General features: G+C 38.5%; 1 protein-coding gene across 1 annotated transcript in view; it reads left to right on the top strand.

The window, feature by feature from the left end:
• Positions 1-17,621, top strand: part of dnah12 (dynein, axonemal, heavy chain 12) — a 260,737-nt gene that overhangs the window by 91,066 nt on the left and 152,050 nt on the right. The window contains exons 22-27 of the mRNA XM_060835852.1: positions 1,413-1,532; positions 9,875-10,031; positions 10,723-10,895; positions 13,949-14,101; positions 15,656-15,895; positions 17,066-17,311. Of these exons, the coding sequence (XP_060691835.1) occupies positions 1,413-1,532; positions 9,875-10,031; positions 10,723-10,895; positions 13,949-14,101; positions 15,656-15,895; positions 17,066-17,311 (1,089 nt within the window). The remainder of the gene's footprint in view (positions 1-1,412; positions 1,533-9,874; positions 10,032-10,722; positions 10,896-13,948; positions 14,102-15,655; positions 15,896-17,065; positions 17,312-17,621) is intronic.

The raw sequence follows: 17,621 nt of genomic DNA, 5'->3' as shown, positions 1-17,621 counted from the left end.
TCTTAACATCAATAACAAAACCAAGTCTCAACCTGTTTCTAGCAATATCTGTTATAGTTACATAAATTCCTCAGAATTCTTCAAAATAATATTCCTCCTAATTTTTTACTAAACTGACAATATGCAGTTTTATTTCTGGGACTACTGAAACAGTTTTATGGCTTATTTCCAATTCTGACAACTTGAAAACTTCTGTAGAAACTTTCACAACTTACAGATTTCACAAACTAAAGCACTTCTGCTGGAGTGATTGTCCGTCAGAACTGAATTCTGATGGCATGGCCTGTACAGGGAGATCCTGGGTTTGAGAACTAATCTGTGCTGAGTTAGCTGATCTGAATGTAAAGTACAAATGATCACACTCCCCCTGGTGCAAAAAGAATAAAACTGGCTTAGTCATTACACAGCACCCTCTGCAGGAAGTACTTTTAAATAAATGGTAAATCAGAATTCAGCTTGAGTGGTGAAGGAATAGTCTTTGTAATAGTTTATTACATTATTGGCACAAATATGACTTTAGCCTTTGTCTTGCAAAGTCTTTGTACTGATCAAAGTATGAAAAAGTTTCAGTGACACTGAATAAAACATATTCACATTACTTCATCCGTATTTCCTCCAATCTTGTTTATTGTATTCGCTGCACCCAATGTGGCCTACTCTATATTGGAGAGACTAAATGCAGATTGGGTGACCATTTTGCAGAACACCTTCAGTCCATATACAAGCATGACCCTGATCTTTTTATAGCCAGTCCTTTTAACACATGCCCACTTGTCTGTGCTCGGCATGCTACAATGCTCCAGTGAATCGCAATGAAAACTGGAGGAGCAACATCTCATCTTCGAATTAGGCAGTTTACAAGCTCTGCGCTCAATGTTGAGTTTAACACCTTCAAATTGTGAACCCATTCCTTCCCTTTCTTTCACCTTTGCTTGTTACATTCTCCGTCACCCTTTCTTCCCTCCCCCACTCCAGTGGAATCATCTGTTCTTTCCAGTCTGGCAGTTAGACGCATCATTATTATGCCATTCTCACATTCCAATCATCTAATTTGAACTGTCAACATCCTTTCTGCCCCAGCACTCCAACCATTCCCCCTACTACTCCATATATGTTGTCCCCTCCACACTTCATTTCCACTCTTATGAAGAGTCACCTAGACTCAAAACATTACCCTCCTTTCTCTCCATAGATGCTGCCTTATCATTATTTCAGCTTGACAACAGGATACTGAGAGCCATGAGAAAAATCCTGCTTACCATTAACTGAAATGTTCTTTTATCAGTAATGCTTTCTTTATCAAATATAAAGCATGTTTAAGTTTATAAAAGAGAAGTATTTTGCATTAAGTAGATGGGAGCACAGCAGTATGTCATTTTTTAAAAATGATACCTATTTTTAAATTATCGTAGGATTATCCAGTGAATAACAGAACAGATTGGGTGGTAAGTTGGCCTGGCCAGGTCGTCATTTGTGTATCTCAGATGTTCTGGACCGTAGAGGTGGAGTCTGCAATCCGAAATGGCTCACAGGTAAAAAGAGTTTTGGAAGTCCTTTAGAAATAAAAAGGATTCTGAATCATTTCCTAATATTCTTTATGGTAAGTTATTCAAAGTGACGGTGGTCCGATGCAATAAATAGGTATCGTGACAGCTACAAAGGAAGCAGCCATTGACCTACATGATTTGTAGGAAGTGATCATTCACAAATAAACATTTATAGAATGGTCACATCTTCACTCCTTTTTTAATATTCTTAAAGGACCATTTGGTCAGATAGGTTTTCAAGGATGCTGGCAAAAGAGTAGCATTAAAGCCTTGAACATCAATCACAGCAAGTCAGATACTCCAATTGACGATCAGTAATAAACTGTGGATTTGAGGTGGCTGCCACAATGCCACATGGTTCCAGAAACTCCAAAGCAGATGTTAGCCCTTCAAACAAGGTGTCAGAAGAAATGATCCCACATCACCAGTGACTTACTTAACACCCATCAAGAGCTGGTTTGTTCAGCCATAGAGAAAAGTGCAGCAGAAGATCTTATCCAATCTCATCAAAGGCTGGATATGTTCCAGGCATCCCAAGTGACTTACTTGGGCTACAGAATCTACAAGACCTGGGTGGCCCTTACAGAATGGTCTATTCCTATAAAGATAAAGTGAGAGCGATCATAGGTGCCCCCAGCTCCCACTTTTTTCCTGAGCTTAGGTCTATTTTGGGTAGTGAATTAATACAGAAAATTCATAACTAACTTGGTTTCCATCTTGGCACCATTACACCTGCTATTGAAAAAGGGTCAGCCTTGGAAGTAGTCACATAGCCAAGAAGTTGTCTTTAGGGGAATGAAAAAGCAGCTATTGTCATCTAAGGTGTTGGCCCACTACAATCTGAAGCGCTGACTTGTGATGCCTCCCCATATGGTATCAGGGTAGTGTTAGCTTACTAGTGGCCCAATGGAGAGGAATGCCTGATAGCATATGCATCCTGGACTTTGGCTGATGCCAAATGCAAATGCGTCCAGATAGAAAGGAAGGTTTGGTGGTCATCTTTAGTGTAAGAAAATTCCACCAATACCTTTATGGATGTAAATTTGTAATAGTAATGGACCACCAAGTAGCTAGGACTATATAAAGAAGACAAGGCTGTGCCACCCGTAGCTTCTGTTAGAATTCAACTGTGGCCCTTTATTCTCAGTGCTTTATTCTCAAGTTGGAACATTCTCTAGGAGGCCAAGTCACAAATGCAGGTGTCTTGAACTGCCTCCCACTGGCAGATACATCACCAGTGGTGCTTATCCTGAAAGACTCCATTCTTATTTTAAACTTATTGGACACCCTCCTAGTCACCGCTGATAATATCTGACTATGGGCACAAGTAGGTCCCAACCTGGCAAAACTAAAACACCTGATGATAATGGGGAAAGCAAAAAGACTACCACAATCAGAATTTAAATCTTTCTGGACCCAGTGAGACCATATCACTGTAGAGGACGGCATAATAAGAGAGCATGAGTGATTGTCGGAGGAGAAGTTGCCACTAGATACTAGCTGAATTCCATCAGAGTCATCCAGGGTCATCTTTGGTGTGAGAAATTACCACCAATATCTTTATGGATAGGTTTGTAATAGTAATGGACCACCAAGTAGCTAGGACTGCATAAAGAAGACAAACAAAAATATTGGCAAAAGGTTATGTCTAGTGTTTAAGATTGGATACTGACATAGCTGCATTGGTCCCAGAGTGCCAACAAGAATAAAACTTACTGCCAGCAGTTCCACCACATTCATGTGAATGGTCGGGTAAACCCTGGACTCAGTTACACGTCGACTATACCAGTCCTTTCATAGGCTCAATGTTCTTGGTCATTGTGGGTGCCATTTCAAAGTGACTGGACATGCATAAATTTCATTCATAATTTCATAGATGATGATTGAAAAGCTGTGAGCATCATTCTTGATACACAGATTCATGGTCATTGACAATGGGGCATAATTTACCCCATTCGAGTATTTCCTAAAGTCTAACGGCATTCAGCATTTTCGGACAGTTCCATACCATCCATCGTCCAATGGTCTGGCGGAAACAACAGTCCAAACATTGAAGGCAGGCTTAAAGAAACAGACTACAGCTTCACTTGATACCAAGCTGTCCTGGTTCCTTGGTACCCCCCCAACATGTAACTACAGGGACAGCTCCAGCAAAGTTATTGTTGGGGAGAGGACCCTGCATCAGATTAAACCTGATATTCCCGGACAGCATCAGGAACGCCAATGGGCCACATACCTCCTGTATGCGAGAGAGACAGTTTACTTTCTGGTGTCGAAAACACAGAAATGTCCTGCATGGGTACGAGGCAATATAAGTGCGAAGACAGATCCTGTGACATAAAAAGTTCAGGTAGATGAGGTGGTTCTGAACAGATGTATGGATCACCTGAAAGCTGCTACCTCACAAACAGGGCAGGAGAAAAACATTACTGGCCCATCAGCCAGAAAGGCTGTCAGAAACTGTGGGTTCCCCCTGCCATCTAGCATGGAAGAAACTTCAGAGACCGAGATGGATGCAGCCTTTATATTGTTACTAACTGAAGAAGAAGAGGAATTCCTCCTAAGATGGTCCGAACACAAGAGACAGGCTATGATTCGATATATGCCAACGTGTCCAAGTCAGAGGAACTGGAACTGGGACAAAACCATCCCAGGAAAAATACAGGCCTGCATCCCTGGGCTTAGAGGGGAGGGATGTAGTGATTGGGACCAAGTTGGCCAGATGGATCTTGTTGAGTATGAGATCCCTGGCTGGGGATTGTTGACCTGGGCCAATCAGGAATCACTGGCTGACAGATATAAACCGGAATCTTGCTCTGAAGGAGCTGGATCAGTGTCAAAGGTTCTCCCCTCATAAATAAAGGGTGGCTTGGTGACAGGATACCAGCCTCTGTGAAGTTATTTCAATCACTTATGGGAAATCCAATAGTCAAGAGATTACCTGACAATGAAGCCAAACTCACTTTGTCCACTTTTCTTCTTTAATTCCATGAATGGGTAACATAAGGAGTGTCCAGAATTGCAGCCATCTGCCCGAGTCTAAATGTTCAACCTTTAATTTTGGTGGAAGGAAGGGATGGATTGTGCAAGTATTTAACTGATTCTTCAAACTGTATTTTTATATAACCCAAATGGAAATCAGTCAACATTGTCCACAATTTAACTTTTAGAAAAGTAAAATTAATTACAGCAGTAGAAGAAAATTATTCAATGACAATGAATGTAGATCGATAACAGAAAGGGCCTTTATTCCCATATAAATAGTATGGAGGCATAATGCTTGAATATAACTTATGTGACTGAAACCAACCTCTGGTATCAAATTAAAAACATCAGTGATTAGAGGTTTGAAAATTGAGAGACTCATCATGTTGCTTCACACTCTCCTTAAAAAAAACCAGAATCTTAGAAAACGTCCTCACCCTAAAGACCAGTTTTGACTAATTAGACAGAGTCCATGTACTGTGCGCATGTAAATAAAGGGTGACTTGGTGACAGGTTCCTGGTGTCTGTGCAGTTATTTCAATAAGCTATTATAGGTATCTGGCAGAGCTGCTGTTTCTCAGATCTTTGATACTTGACACTCATCTAAATACATCTTAAGAGTTGCTTCAATATTATTCCAGAATCTTTTCATAAATAGGATTTCCCTTACATTATGAACATTTCTTTCTACACTAGTCGAAATAAATGATTCTCTTTTTTTATATTTCTCTTTTTCTTGAAAATTGCACTAATGTCTGATTAGATTTCTCTCTTATAGGCAGGAATTCTAATTGACACGCTCATAAGAATGCTCCTTTCTGAGTTTAATCGTCTTCAGATGGTTGTTCTGGTAAATTGGCACATGCATTCAGAACTTACCTGTCAAAATACTCAGAATGAATCAGAATTCAAACATCTTTTGGCTACTTCATCTTCCTAACCACCTTTTCAATTGGGTTAAATATCTTTCCACTGCATCTTCTATAAGTTTAGGCACTGAACACAGATTTTAATAAAATCAAATTTCTCACTGGAATCAAAATCATCGTCTGATCCTTTTCTTTCTTTATTTCTTATTTTCTCTATTGATGCCATGTTATCTGATTTCAAATCTCTTTGCAGTTCAATTTTTAAATAAATTCCATATCCCTTTCCATTGTTATTTCTTCCCTTTTTCTTCGAATTCAAGTCCTTTTGTTTCCCTTGCTCTCTCAAGTTTCTCTTTCATTTCTGACTGGTTCTTCGTTCATCCCAGTGCGACATCTCAATTTCAGTTTTCTTTCATTTTAATTCTAAATGGTTGGTAATCAGTTTAAGCATCATTCCCAATAAGATCCTGCTTATATTTCTACTGCAAATATTTCCACTAACTTTCTCAATCTAGCCTTAATCAAAAATTTTGAATAGCTCACTGTTGATATATTCTATACCCCGAAAAATCTTCACAACTGTTAAAACAACTTTGAAATTCCAGTCAATGTAATAAACATAACAATATGTCTCTTGTTTTATATACAGTACCTCCCTGTGATAGATTTTTTTGCAAGAGTCACAGAATCCTCATAAACTCACTTAGTGCCTATCTCACCAAAAGCCTTCAAATTATTATGATTCCAGTTGATTAGAAATGGTGGACAAGTTAGATCTCAGAGAAAAACCCAGATTGATAGACCAAATTTTTATTTTTGAAGTTTGTTTGCCATGATGGTCAGTCATTGAATGTGTTCATATGTAGCAGCAATGTTCTTTCAATAAAATAACTGAAGTTTATTATAGAAGGGGAAATAAAACAAAGGTATACTTCTAAAACAATTTAGAAAGCTCTTAATGTAAACAGCAAAATTATGGCACATAGTTACTTTGTAAATGGCAATACACAGTCAGCAAGATAAGTTGGTTTTAGGCAGAGGTTACCAGAAGTCTGTGATAACATTTTTGAATAAGCACACATTTCTAATATCTAGGATCAAATGTTACCATGTGTTAAGCTGTGTGAGCAATGGTGAATGGCATGGGAATTGTGGTGAAAATGAAAACATGTTGATGTTGAAAAGAAAATGTTCTATTTTCACCTTAAGATTTTGATGGTTAGATGTGAATCTGATGGGTAAAGAGGAAGCAATAGATATAATGTGTTTGCGTTTCTATAAGGCGTTCAATAAGGTACCACACATATGTCTTCTGATGTAAGCACGAGAGAAAAGAGAGTGCAAGAGAAAAGGGAGGGCAGAAAGACTTCAAGAGAAATGGGAGGGAAGAGAGTAGCATATTAGTATCAATAGAGGTTTGGCTAACTAGGACGAAGTTGGGATAAAGAAAGCATTTTGTCTCTGATCTCTTTCTCTGCACCATCTCTGCAGCTGTAACCCTCTATCCTGCACTCTATTCTGCTATCCTGATGCACTGTATGTAATATGATCTGCCTGTATAGCATGCTAAACAACACTTTTCTAGATACATGTGACAACAGTAACTCAAGCTCAACCTCAAACTTTAACTAATGGAGTGCCACAGAATTCAGTGCCAGGGCCACAAGCTACAATTATTTACAATATATATTAATGACTTGGATGATGGAAGTAAAGGTACAATCATCAAGTTTGTAAATGACACAAAAATGGTTGTGGAGGCAAGTAAGAGGATGACACAAAGAGTCTTCAGACCGATATTGACAGGTTAAGTAAGTGGGCAAAAACTTGACAGTTGGAATATAATGTGGATAAATGTAATATTGGCAAGAAAAATAAAAGACCTGAAATAGAGAAAGGCTGCAGAAACTGCAGCACCTGGAGATTTGGAGGTCCTAATGCATCAGTTACAAACAGTTAGCATTCAAGTTCAGCAGAATTAAAGAAGCAAATGGACTGTAAGCCTTTATTTCAAAGAGAATGGATTTTAAAAATAGTAAGGTCTTGCTAGTACTATATAAAACACTAGTCAGATCACACCTGAAATACTGTGAAGTATTCATCACTTATCGAAGGAAAGACGTACTGGCATTGGAGACAGTGCAGAGACGGTTCCCTAAGTTGATTCTGCATTTGGAGAGATTTTCTTTTGAGGAGAGGTTAAGCAGGTTACGTTTGTACTCATTGGAGTGTAAAAGAACAGGAGAAGATCTTATTGAAAAACATAAGATTCTTGTCAAGGGACTTGACAAGATGTATGTAGAGAGGTGTTTCCCTTTTTGGAAGCATCTCGGACAAATGAGCATAATATGAGATTAAAGGATTGACCATTTAAGATGAAGATGAGGAGGAATTTCTTTTTCTTAGAGGATAGTCATCTGTGGGACTGTAATGTAGAGGGCTGTTGAGGCTGGATTGTTAAGTATGTACAAGTCTGACATAGATGTTTACCAGTTAAGGACTCAAAGGTCACTGGGATAAGGCAGGAAAGTTGAACTGAGAATTGTCAGATCAGTCATAATCTCTGCATCACCTGTGGGACTCTTAATGTAGAGAGCTGTTGAGACTGGGCAGTTAAGTATATTCAAGTCTGACATAGATGTTTAATCAGTTAAGGAATCAAGAGTCATGGGGATAAGGCAGGAAAGTTGAGTTGAGAAATATCTCAGTCATAATCTCTGTATCATGGAACAGATTCATTGGGCTGCATGGAGTACTGCTCCTACATCTATGGTTTTATGGTTGCTAGTTTGAGGTATACAAAATCATGAGGGGCATGGATAGGATAAATAAACAAAGTCTTTTACCTGGGGTCGGGGAGTCCAGAATTTGAAGGCATAGGTTTAGGGTGAGAGGGGAAAGATATAAGGGGCAACGTTTTCACACAGAGAGTGATACGTGTATGGAATGAGCTGCCAGAGGAAGTGGTGGAGGCTAGTACAATTGCAACATTTAAAAGGCATTTGGATGGGTATATGAATAGGAAGGGTTTGGAGGGTTATGGGCCGGGTGCTGGCAGGTGGGACTAGATCCGAAAGGTCTGTTTCCATGCTGTACATCTCTATGACTCTGGTATGGGCTGAGCACCGTATTCCTGTGGACTTGTATCTTGTCATTAGGTAATCTTATCTCATTTATATGCAATTTGGGATTCTTGCATGCACTGATGGGAAACTAGATGATGCTAATTCCTGACTTGAAAGTCAGAGCAGTTACCTGACAGATGCAACTTGCCGCTTGCTTCTTCAGACCTCCATTTTCATGTCCCCTTACCAGCATCTCATTGCACGCTCCCAGGCAGCAACCACATCCACCCCCTGTACTGAAGTCAACATTGGCAAAACTTCAGCCTCACTAAATCATTATGACCACTCTCAGACTTATATATAACACAGTTCAGCACTTCAGTACTACACTTGAACCTCATGGTCATCTTACATTGCAATATTCTTATCAAATTATTGTGCATGCAGACACAACTGCTCTTCATGCATTTGCACAGGAGGCATCTCAGGGATCTTAGCTTACTGTCTTAGCACTTACTCACTTTATGTTTACTTGGCACTCTCAGTAGTTCTGCCTTGTCATGCTTCTTAGCATTTTGCCACTTCACGCAGAACCTACAGGCTCACAGCATCTCTGATTTGACATGCTTCTTAGTACAGACAGAACACCAGATAGATTGTCATGGTTGATGGTACTGAATAGTCAAGGAGTGGACATGTTGGTGTGTGGTATCATGCAACGTCAATGTCACTCCTACAACATGTAGCAACAGGTCATGTGGCAAATGTTCTTCAGCCAGATCTTCATGTCTGAAAGCCGAAGGGGAATAGTCCTTAGTGGATTGAACGTGCATAACAGTCAATCAGGAAGATGCCATTGCATTCATTCAAAGCCATTATTTGATTTCAGTCCAGGGGTTGACAATGGTTAGTTAGATGCCTGGTTGGGTCTGGTGATGAATGTCCTTCCCTCCAGGGTTTCAGCCATGCTCACTCCTGCAAATCAAGTCCAATTAGTCCAGGGATCATAGATGCATCAGTCAGGGAACTGTAGATATATCAGTTGTGATGCTAGGCTATGCTTAGTTGAGGCTTTCTTACAAGTCAGCAGAGGAACTGAGCCATGGTTTATCCTGGGCTTTGGACATAAAACAGCAAGGAAGTAATTGAAGTAATTGTTATGTGGAGAATGTGGGAAACTCAAACATGAAGATTGGATACATTATGCTTGGACGCAGAGGGGATATGACAGTGAAGGGATCAATTCTGAACATAAGGGTGGAAAAAAAAGTAAAAAATAAATTCATTGTTAATCAAGAAATGATGCATAGTTCTAGGTACCGTATACTTGGGCAAAAGTCATCAAATAAATGGGTTACCAACTAACTTTTAAAAATATTAACCATCTGTGCTTTTCATGGTTTCTCAGGGGCTGAAAAAATACTGCACTAAACTTCAAACCCAGCTGAATGATATTGTGGAGCTGGTAAGAGGGAAACTGTCCAAGCAGACTCGTATTACACTTGGTGCTTTAGTAACCATTGATGTACATGCCAGAGATGTTGTTGAAGACATGATTAAACAAGGTAATCAGCAATTGTCCTAAAACTTCTGTGTAAACATAAATGGCACTTAGAGAAGATAGATTTCATTGACTATAAACCATGGGCCATTTGGTAACATTTTAGACGTTGAATCCTGGAGGTTTTACTCCAGAGTCTAGGCTAAAATTGTAGTACAGGAGCGCTGCAGTGTCCGAGTTGCCACCTTTTGGTTGGGATGTTAAATACCAGTCCACTTAATATCCAGGTGGAGAAAAAATGCAATAAAAATATTTCCAAGAAGAATAGATCAGATATCTCTGGTGATAAATAAATAAGCAAAATACTGTGGATGCGATAAATTTGAAATAAAAACAAAAATGCAGCACCTATGGAGAGGGAAACAGAGCTGATGTTTCAAGCCTGTTATGACTCTTCTTCAATTCTGAAAAGTTAACTGTGTTTCTCTCCTCAGACACTGCTAGACTTGCTGAGTTTCTTCACATATCCCTGTATCCTGGTTATTGTTTATCCCTCAATGAACGCACATTCAGTTGGCCATTATCACATTGCTGCTATTGAAGCTCACTTGAAAAGTACTTCATTAGCTGTAAACTACTGTCAAATGCTCTGAGTTCATGGACAATGCTAAATAAATGCAAGTCTTTCTTATGCTAAATTTTATTTTATGCTGTGATCCATGTATATGATTAAATTTAACTTTTTTTTCACACAGGAGTCTCAAATGAGACTGACTTCCAATGGCTTGCTCAACTTCGGTATTACTGGCAAAATGAGAATGTCCGAGTTCACATCATCAATTGCGATGTAAAATATGCTTATGAATATCTTGGTAACTCACCACGTTTAGTGATTACCCCATTGACGGATCGATGCTACCGTACTTTGGTAAGTTCTTAAATGTGGACAACAAAGTCAGCGATGACAAAGGTCTTCTGCTTGCTAACAGCTATGTGATTGACACCCAGGTAGCTTGTGGGTACAAATGATATAAATAGAAGCTTTTGTACCTCTGATAAGGAAGATGATATCTTTTACTCTGCAGTTAAAAAAATACTGAAAGCCTGAAGAAAGCCAGTTTATTATTTTCTCACCAGTTGCACTAAGCCGTTGCTTTTAATCAAAAAGTCAAAGACTTTATAAGTTGTGAATCAGTTTTGAACTAGTTCTGTGCACCCTCCAAGCAAATGCAAGTACCTGGAGAAGTGATCCAGGAATGGAAAGTTCTGGCAAGTCAAAAGAATCATCTCAGCGAACCCTGTGGACAGGGACCATCAAATTATTTATCATCAATATTTTACGTTTGTTTAAATATGTGTTTAGGGGGAGATTTATTAGGGGGTTAGAATTTTAACTCATAGAGTTATATTCAAAGTTTGTGAGAAGATTTGTAGCTCGGGTGCTCGTTGTTGTGGTTCTGTTCGCCGAGCTGGGAGTTTTTGTTGCAAACGTTTCGTCCTCTTTCTAGTGCTTACATCTTCAGTGCTTGGGAGCCTCCTGTGAAGCGCTTCTGTGCTGATTCCTCCAGCATTTATACTGGTTTGAATCAGTCCTTTGGGTTGTGGCATGTCCTCATTTCGTTGTATTTCCCTAAGGCATCTGTTGATGAGGACATGCCACAACCCAAAGGACTGGCCACACTCCCATACATCAGGAGCATTTCTGAACTGACAGCCAGACTGCTGCGACCACTAGGACTCATAACAGCACACAAACCAACAGCCACTCTCAGACAACAACTCACCAGGACAAAGGACCCGATACCCAGCAGGAGCAAAACCAACGTAGTGTACAAAATCCCATGCAAGGACTGCACAAAACACTACATAGGACAAACAGGAAGACAGCTAACAACCCGCATCCATGGACACCAACTAGCCACGAAACGACACGACCAGCTATCCCTAGTAGCCATACACTCAGATGACAAACAACACGAATTTGATTGGGACAACACCACTATTATAGGGCAAGCCTAAACAGAGAACAGCCAGGGAATTCCTAGAGGCATGGCACTCATCCACAAATTCTATCAACTGACACATCGAACTAGACCCTATATACCAACCACTGCAGCGGACAGCAACTGACAACTGGAAGCGGCAGATTCAAACCAGTATAAATGCTGGAGGAATCAGCACAGAAGCGCTTCACAGGAGGCTCCCAAGCACTGAAGATGTCACCTAGAAAGGGAACGACACGTTTGCAACAAAAAACCCCAGCTCGGCGAACAGAACCACAACATAGAGTTATATGTCAAAAGTCCGTATGTATTCACCTACAACAAGAATCTATTTATTTTTAATAAACGGTAATTTTTGTTAATACAGAAACCTGTTCTATGCTTGCTGTTAACCTGGGACTGAAAAGGCAGGTAAATTGGGGAATTTTGTATACTTGATAAAAAATTTTAACTTTTGCGACAATTTTGGGAACATAGTGTTTGATTTCCAGTGTACTATGCAATGAGGTGTGACACAAGTCAAAATCCAGTGGAGAAAACTGCCAATCTCTTTGTGCAATTTCAGGGTGCCTGTCTAAACTTATAGGAAATACAAAGATCCAGTTGCACGGGATGCATATCTTTTCTTGGAAATCCTAATTTGGCATGCCCATTCTATTTGCATTATACAAAGCTCATGGCAGCTACAGCATGGGGCCAAATACAAGCTGTTTCTGGGAGTTCTTTTACTTTAGCTTAGTCAGTCTATAAATGGAGGACAATATGTCAAGTAAATCAAGATGTACCAACTTCTATCAGGGAGAATGTGTACCTCACTAGCCAGGTCCAGGGCTGGATCATGGAAAAAAAAGGCTATAATTGTTGTGGTTGAGGAGGAAGCTGGTGTATTACATTCCATTCCTCAGAACTGGCAAGAAACATTGGACGTAGGCTGGGAAGTACTGTGGACATGCTTAAAGTCATTCTGTTCTCTCCTGTCCCTTCCTGTCTTGTGACCCCTTAAACTTTGAAGGTCAATGTGAAAGGACCACCAGCAATTATGATCAATGAACTTTTAATACTACAAGCAATAACAACATTATTAGCAGCTGTCAAATTCCCCAAAATATTTAATAAGAATAATTACAAAAAAAAGCAGCAAGGAGTTTCTTTAATCACCTTATCATAAACCAAATAATGAATTGAATCGCTTTTATTGATATGTATCTATTTTGTGTTTCCATGCTTTTGTGCTTCCACGTGAAATTATGTATCAATGTATTCTAACAGTGGCTGATGCACTCTGTTTTACAAATCCCTCCCTCTTCTACATTTATCTAATTTTTCTGCACTGGGTTCTCTCACAGTTTATCTTTTATCTTTCTCAATGCACTTTCCTCTGAAATATTGTCCCATTCAATTTAATGTTATAGAGTCTGAACCTTCATTTGATAAATTGCATAACCAATGGGCTCACCTATAACTTCTCCTGCAACACCAGAAATCATAATAGTCGTTAAAATAATTTTAAAAACAGAGTTTCAAAATTAATTTTAAATGATATGTTTATAATTCATTCAAAGCTTTCTATGTGTATCTGTTTATTCAGTATGATAAAGCAAAGGAAAACAGTAACCAGCATAATCTGTAAACAAAATAAATATTGCTGCGGGATCCAAAAATAAGTTACTTGTTATGATTAACCCAGCAGTGGCTCACATGTTATTTGACTTTCATTTGTTGACGATTTTAATTTATCCGTTACTTCAATGTATTTTCTTGACATTGATAATTAAAAATTCTTCACATTATTGATTATAATTTAAGCACTTTTATAATTTAGTTTGAAGGTAATGGATGAATGTGACCATTACAGATTATCAACTAATTTCTGACACAAAATAAAGGTTCTTTGTAAGGCATGTGCAGCAAGAAGGTTACATATTATGGATTCAAGACATGTTTTGTGATGTTGTGACGATTAATTTCTTCTTGACAGATTGGAGCCTTTTTTCTGAACTTGGGTGGAGCTCCTGAAGGCCCTGCAGGGACAGGAAAAACAGAATCAGTTAAAGACTTGGCAAAAGCAGTTGCTGTACAATGTGTTGTCTTCAACTGTTCTGATGGACTGGACTATATTGCTATGGGAAAGGTAATCAAACATCTAGAAACGTATTTATGATATTATTGAAGCTCATCGAAATTAAAAGTTTAGATTATGGAAATATGATTAGGAAGTACAAACTGTTGTCAAAGCTCCACTTGACAGTGAAATAAAGATTTGCTTTATTTAACTTAGAAATATTCTAAAGCATTTCTTATAAATATTTCCTAATTAACCTGTTCAGGGATGTAACTGCACATATCTGGAACAAGGTGGAACTTGATCCCATGTCTCTTGGTTCCATATCTAGGGACATTACCGCTATACCACAAGAGTCTATAAAGCATTTTATGTAAAAAAGCAAATTACTGCAGATGCTGGAATCTGAAACCAACAGAGAAAATGCTAGAAAATCTCAGCAGGTCTGGCAGCATCTGTAAGGAGAGAAAATTTCAATTTTCAAGTCTAACTGACCCTTTGTCAAAGCATTTTATGTACATTACTTCAAGTGTAATACCTGTTGGTATGAAATTAAATATTGCCACTTATTGGCAGTGTTTTATGCACATGTTTGTGAAGAGGTGAAATGCCAATTACAGTACTTTATTTGTCTTGATTTTGGTTAAGAGAATATTGACCAGCACATTAAGCTAATAGTTCTTCTTTTAACAGAGTTATGAGATCTCAAATGTTTTCACAAACCTTGCAGAACATTGGTTTACTATTTTCATCTAAAAAAATGGCATGCCTAACAGTCCAGTACTGTATTAGTTCTGAATTAGATTATCTGAGTTGATCATGCTCAAACCTCTGAACTGTGGTTTTTACCTTATCTTTCTGACCAGAGTAAGAGTGCAACAATGTCAGCTGTCAGTTCCTGATTTTATTACAGCCTTGGTTCAAAATTTTTCCAAAAAGAGCTGAATACCTGAGGTGGGACGAGAGTGACAGCTCTTGACATCAAAGTTGCATTTGACTGAATGAGGCAACAAGGAGGGCTAACAAAACTGGAATCAGTGGGGATCAGGCAGCAAACTCATATCTGGCACATAGGAAGATGATTGTGATTATTTGAAGGTCAGCCATCTCAGTGCAAAACTATCTCTGCAGAAGTTCCTCGGGGTAGAGTTCTAGGCCCAACCATCTTCAGCTGCTTCATCAATGACCTTCCCTCCATCACAAGGTCCGAAGTAGGGACATTTGCACAATATTCAGCACCATTTGCAACTCCACAAATACTAAAGCAGTCCATGTTCAAATGCAACAAGATCTGGACAATATCCAGACTTGGGCTGACAAATGGCAAGTAATATTCGCACCACACAAATGGCAAGCAATGACTATCATCAATAAGAGACAATCTAACCACTGCCCCTTGACATTCAATGGTGTTACTATTACTGAAACTCCCATTATCAACATCCTTGGGTTACGATTGACCAGAAACTTAACTGGACCTAACACATAAACAGATGATTGTTTCCTTTTCATTTAACTTAACCAATTACTTAACATACTTCTATTTTCTATCATATTTATATCGTTTTGTCAGAACTACTGAAAAGTTGAAGAACTTTGACAAGCTTGTTTTGTCATCTTCAGTTTTTTAAAGGATTGGCCTCTTCAGGTGCCTGGGCATGTTTCGATGAATTTAATCGCATTGAGCTAGAAGTGTTATCTGTAGTAGCTCAGCAAATCCTTTGCATCCAAAGAGCAATCCAAAACAATCTTGAGGTCTTTTTGTTTGAAGGAACTGAGCTACGACTGAATCCAAACTGTTTTGTTGCTATTACAATGAATCCAGGATATGCAGGACGCTCTGAATTACCTGACAATCTTAAGGTATTCATTATTTTCTTTGGATGCTGTACTTGCGGGTTCATTGCTGGTTCATTTATTATTTGTGGTTACAATTTAATTGAACATTCTAGCTCAACTATGGATCTGCTTGTAGCATAATTTGGTTAGTGAGAATGAGTTTTTGAAAGGGGTCATGATTCAAATATGTAAGGAATAGACTAAACCTCCAGCGACCCAGTTATTGTATATAGGATGATTGGAGTAAGAAAGGGGTCCTGGGGTTAGAAAATTAGCTTAGTTTGAATTGTGTCAAGATAGCTGCCATTATAATCTTGGCTGAAGTTATTATTGGGCAAGTCAAATCCCAAACTGAAATTTTGCTCGATATTGTTTTATTGATTTTAATGAGGTGGTCATCCACTGAAACACAAACATGCAATGCTGCAGATTTAGGTTTAGTAATGAAACAAAAGTTTATTACTCAAAAGAAATGAAGGTAAAATAAAATAAACCAAACAATTTTCATGAAACAAACATTTAAAGATTCCAAAGCACACAGTAAAAATACAATCCTATGAATCCCAATAGCATCCCATTACGTTACTCAATTATCAGCGAGAAGTCCCTTCGCTATCCCACATCGAGTTTGACTTAGTTATGGCTTCAGTTTCCTACTATGAGAATCTGATAGCTTCTTGATTCATCATATGACTGAGTATAAATTTTCTCAGTTATAAATAACCCCCTTATGGTTTTAAACAAACAGTTCTGGTCTCAAAATTTTGCTAATCTTCTTACACCAAGGTCTAAACAATCATCTCCCTTTCTAAACTTTTAACGTCTCAACAATCTTCTCACTTTCTTAGGAACAACTGCTTTACGTATCCAGCTATAGCCAAAATGTCTGCAGAACTGCCCAAACTAAAACTTTTTTCAAGCTAGTGGTATTTCCCCAGAAATCCTAAAAATTCCAGTATATTTTATCAGAAAGTTTAATGTCCTATGCTGTTTACTATTGTTTGCAACTAACTTGCAATTATTTCTTTAGGTATGGTGATATCTTTTTCAAAACTGTCTAAGAAAAATAGGTTTGGAGGGAAATGGAAATGTGTTTACCTTAGGAGTGTTTATGAATATATTGCTTGCAAAGGTAGAGGAAGATTAAATAGTAACAAATGATAGCCAAACCTGAAGTGTCAATATTTCTTTCAGGTTCTATTTCGGACAGTAGCTATGATGGTTCCTAACTATGCATTGATAGCTGAAATTTCTCTGTACTCATATGGCTTTCTCAATGCCAAGCCATTGTCTGTGAAAATAGTGATGACGTATAGGTTATGTTCGGAACAGCTTTCATCACAGTTTCACTACGATTATGGCATGCGTGCAGTAAAAGCTGTTTTAGTAGCAGCTGGCAACTTGAAGCTGAAGTTCCCCACAGAGAATGAAGATGTTCTGGTAAGTTGTGAAAAGCAGACATTTAAGATAAGGGATAAAATGGTGTAGAGGTTGACAACTTGAAATCAAATCATGAAACATGCTGGAAGCCCACTACCAAACCAAGTTACACCTGAAGAGAAAAACAGAAATACAAGGTTAAATAGGATTTTACATTTTATTGGATGCATTGATAAGATTTATTTCAAATCACTATCAAAATCCAATGAGAACCACACTTGACAGCTATGGAGCAGATATGGCTCATAATGAAGAATTTTAGGGGACAGTCAGTAGAGTGCATACTTCTGCCAATCTGTGTCAGCTTAAC

The sequence above is a fragment of the Hemiscyllium ocellatum genome, chromosome 14 (genome assembly GCF_020745735.1).
Source record: "Hemiscyllium ocellatum isolate sHemOce1 chromosome 14, sHemOce1.pat.X.cur, whole genome shotgun sequence".
NCBI classification, from domain to species: Eukaryota; Metazoa; Chordata; class Chondrichthyes; order Orectolobiformes; family Hemiscylliidae; genus Hemiscyllium; species Hemiscyllium ocellatum.
The sequence above is the reverse complement of the archived record's forward strand: the minus strand, read 5'-3'. Positions and strand labels throughout refer to the sequence as shown.